The sequence below is a fragment of the Gavialis gangeticus genome, unplaced genomic scaffold (genome assembly GCF_001723915.1).
Source record: "Gavialis gangeticus isolate Ggan-Ray unplaced genomic scaffold, GavGan_comp1, whole genome shotgun sequence".
NCBI lineage: Eukaryota > Metazoa > Chordata > Crocodylia > Gavialidae > Gavialis > Gavialis gangeticus.
In genome coordinates, this window is record NW_017729034.1 from 26,295,513 (window position 1) to 26,300,099 (window position 4,587).

Sequence of the window (4,587 nt, forward strand, 5' to 3'; positions counted from 1 at the left end):
AAAAATGTAAAGCAGACATTAATCATAGGATCCAGCACCTTCCCTCCATGTGCACGCCCAATGCACCATGAGGAGGGGTAATGAAAGGCACTGAATACACCAATTTGTGGAATTTGCAAAGCTTAAGATGTTCTTAGGAACTTCCTGGATTAGTGCTAGCTCTGAGACACTACTACATTATTCATCACTGTTTGCTTTTCTATGTGAAACGTTTTAACTAAGAGCAACCCATATGCACAATCTCTTATGCTCTCGCTCTGGATCGAGCAAGGTTTTATTTAATTCCATCTTAAGAAGTAAATTTTAGTGCTAGGGAAACGAACCATGTAGACAGCCCCAGATACTGAAGCCTTCAATCTATTCACAGAATAAGTGGGTTAAAGGCAGCAAGTATAATGACTCCAGTAGAGTCCTCATTATGGTTTGATCCTGGGATCTTCAGTGCTGAAACCATAAGCCTATATTGTATGAGCTCACTGTTCTGTCAGACGTAGTGGAATCTTATCCTTTTATGGGGATACAGATCTATGCTCTCTTGATGCGACTACACAGGCTTGGGGAATAAAAAATTCTTCAATGAACACAGGCTAAAGCATCAAACAAACACTCTTTTTATTTCCCATTGGATACCACTAGCATCCAGCAGATGACTTGTAGAGTAGCTCCCTTGCAGGTTTTACAAAAATGATAGAACCTGTCATAGTTCCCAACACCATTTTGGTTTTTGGTTTTTATTTTTTTTTTTTTTTTTTTTTTCGAGGAAACCGGGAATTAGATACCAGTCCATGTCCTGGTGGTGTCTCTCTGAATTGCTAACAATCTAAAAATCTTTCTATTTACTCAGATGAAGAAGTTACCCTAAGAATTCACATGAACTGATCTCTCTCTGTCTCTCAATAATGGGACATATATTTGCTGTTAGCTTAAAAAGACCCCGAAATATCAGACTTCACAACACCACTTTTATTATAGATATCACAAAATATATTAAGACATTTTAGAGGTTCCTAAAATGTATACTTCCACTATCTCCAAACTCTCCATGATTACATTCACAGTAACCAAGGCAATAAAAGATTCTTAAAATTCCCTAAAACATTTCCAAAATAGTTTTCCTATAAAATGTGGCATATACAAGATTCATGGTAGGGTAGTGAGGCACAAAGAGTTTAACTTGTTAACCTGTTCTTCATAAATCATTTGTGCTTTTATTACCCAGGAGACACATGCCCCAAGCTCATGCCAGTAAAATCCTTATACTATTTCACCATGTATTCTAGATCAGGAGGGATAAAACATGCAATATGTACACACGTGCACATAATTAATTACACACATGCACAGAGTTTGTTGTTTAGTTCCTTAAATCAAACCAATGACAGTACCTTCTTTTTGCTGCAGTAAATCTGCCATTTCTTCTCTGGCGGAAGTGCAAACATAGCCTCTCTGTTCTTATCCGTGAGATCCAGCTCATCCTGGAGATTAAAAGAAATATATACAAAATCAATAGGTGCATTTATATCTTTTACTATTCAGAAAAGAATCTGAGTTAAACATTTTGTCTGCCTTCCTGTAAACAGGCAAAGAATTCAGAAACTCCCAAACATTTTCCCTGTAAAAATTCTCATTGACCCCAGCTCCTTCACCACAGATTTATTAGGGTCATGCTTTCTGCCTTGATCTTAGCCAAAAGGCTAAGAGTGCTACCACAGGGTCCTCTCAGTCAGCACAGAACAGACAGAGGGCTGCCTAAACAACATAGCATTGGACTTCCCTTGTCAATTGTCATTATAATACTTGTAATTACTGGGATGGGAGAGATCACTGTTTTGTGAGCAATTGTTTGAAGTAAAGTGATATACACCACAGAGAAACTGAAGGGGTAAAAACCCTGTGCTTTAGCTGAAACAATGCATGTTTAAAACACTACTTTTTCTTTTAATGGTCCCCTGATCCACACATTCCCCAGCAGAAGACAGAGATAAACATTTGCATTGGAAAAGCCAGATTTCAAATCTCAATGAAACAAAGTGAATCTTCAGCATATGTGGGAAAAGGCAACATCATCTGTTGAGGAGAGCAAGGAACATGGCCTCATCATCTTTTTTCAAGACATCCCTTAAATGGCTATCAAAGTTGATATCAATAGGAAGGATCATTTTATGGTTTAGGACACTACACTACTCAGGAGACCAAATTCCAACTCTACCACAGACCTCTTGTGGATCTGGGATCTGCCACTTAAGTCATAATTAACATGGCAAATTTACTATGCCAGGTAGCAGCATCCTCAAACATGCAACAGTGCTCTGCATGAGCTGTCTCTTAAACCAGAAGCATTATAGCCCCATCTGTGTAGCACTTCAGGGGCATGTCTTACATGTGCAATTAATGCAGCTGAATAAACTGTGGAGCAATTTGCTCCACAGTAAACTACTTCTAGGCACAGTGTCTACATGTGCGCCTGGGTCAGCAGCAAATTTAGCCAGGGAGGAACAGTTTAGGCCAGGGCTGCTTCTGCCCTGCTCTGCCCCCCTGCAGTAGAAAAGTTTCAGGCTCCAGCCATACCTGCCCAGATGCCAGCCCCGGACTCTGACTGGCAGTGGCAGTATGGCCTGGGGTCCCAGTGGCAGCCCTGGGCTGGTAGAGGGTACAGGGGTCAGGCCCGGATGGGAGGTGGCTGCATTGAGTGGCAGTGGAGCTGAATGTACCGTGAGGCTCCTGCACCTGTCAAGCCATGTAGCTAGGCAGCAAGAAGGAGTGTTATCCCCTCCTGGCTGGGCTGACCAGGCACAACTTACTCCCAGGTCAGCAAATACATATGTGTTGCTGCACAGTAAATAACTCTGAATTAGTATTTACAAGTACCACCCTATTGTGGTGTTTATTACTTTTCTTCAGTCTAATAGTACTGTACATGTAGATGTGAGATGTTTACTGTGGAGCTAATTAGGCAAGTAAATGTCTTGTGTAGACATGCCCCACGTACACCAATTAGCACTGCTCAGCAATAGTACTAACAGTGTTACACTGCTTCTGGTTTACAGGGTGGCCTGTGGGTTCAGCATGGTGCATTTAAGAGCACCACTGCCTAGCACAATAACTTTGCCACATAGACATGGTTTTAATCTCTCTGGATGTGGACAGATATACAACCTTGCAGTGACCAAACACTGACAGTGCCCTCATCCCCCTGCTTTACCTGTTGCAAATTAGCATGCTCTTGATGTTTGGGAGCAACACAACTTGCGTACTGTCTCAGGAATAAGTCAGACAAGTATTTGTATGGAATGGTTTGGATAGGGATAACCCTGCCTTGAACAGCAGGCGGGGTCCCTTCCAACCTTACTTTACTATGATTTTATAAGAGTTAGAGACTCAATATATAAAAGTTATAGACTATATGCTATGTTATGATGAATGAAACATGCTATAACTGTTATGGTTGTTTGTTCTGATAGGAGTATAAGTGGAAATAAGCCAGTGTACTTGAACTTTGCTTCATTCAGCATTACAGCTACAGCATTTTAGCTCACTTACTGCAGCTACAGGCAAGCAGAAACGTAACGATTATATCATAACAGCTGATGTGCCTTCCTGAGCAACAAATCTTCTTTCCCTTTCAAAGCAGTTGAAAGGTACATCTGTCTACTGCTTAATTCCTCTTCTGTAAAAGGGTAATACTACCTTTCCCCCAGGCTACTTAGATTGTAAACTCTTGAGGGTAAGGACTGCCACTTACTGTGTGTATGTTTAACATTTAGTAGTTTTAGAGCTAGCGAAGCCTGTAGGCACTACCAAGATATAAGAATAACAACAGTAAAAAAAGGAAATGCCAATGGTTTTTGTTTGGTTCATCTATACCAATCAAGCAAGACAAGCTAGAGCTCCATGTGCTCACATGAGAGTAATAGAGAATGTGCGTCCTGTTGAACAAAATCTCAGCTGCCTACTTAATTTTAAATATATGTACTTTTTTGGGAGGAACAGGATGAGGACAAGGAAGCACTCAGGGTCCCATAGCAAGATGACTTTGTAGCACTAACAAAACGATAAAGGCAGCTAGCTCCCTGCATTCACGCTTGGCTAACCCAATGCAGGGACAATACCTCTTTAACTCTGTCCAACAATGGCTTATTTGGAAAGCTTTCAGGGCTGGGAAACTTGTGAAAACAGTGAGCTAAGTTGCATACTGAGCCTGGTAGCGGCTGCTGACAGATTTAAAGGCCCACAGGGATTTCAACAGCAGAAAGGTACAAAAGAAATGCAAACAGTAACAAGACTAGGTCACTGCCAGCAGCCCAAGGTAGAAGCAGCAGAGGGATTTTTTTCTGATAGAAAGTGTTTAAAGGCAGAAAAAGCTTTAGCTGTGCCTGAAGAGTGCAAGCCATGTGGAAATGTTTAGGGTGAGTTTCCAAACAAGGGGGCAGCCAAGCGAGGCAAGTTTTATCCTTGCTACATACAAGTAGAAAGCTTAGGCCAGGATCGCATTCTTGGGGGGAGAGGGAGAGAGAAACTACATGTACGGTCTTAAGACAAGCAAAAGAATGTTGTTAGAGGTCAAGTGTGTGGGAGGGCAGGGAAGAT

At 41.5% G+C, this 4,587-nt stretch overlaps 1 protein-coding gene across 3 annotated transcripts in view; it reads right to left on the reverse strand.

Annotated features, from left to right (window-relative positions):
- The window catches only part of DAAM2 (dishevelled associated activator of morphogenesis 2), a 369,263-nt gene that overhangs the window by 173,371 nt on the left and 191,305 nt on the right, over positions 1-4,587 (reverse strand). For all 3 annotated transcript variants that reach the window (XM_019527242.1, XM_019527244.1, XM_019527243.1), the window contains one exon: positions 1,386-1,475. In XM_019527242.1, the coding sequence (XP_019382787.1) occupies positions 1,386-1,475 (90 nt within the window). The remainder of the gene's footprint in view (positions 1-1,385; positions 1,476-4,587) is intronic.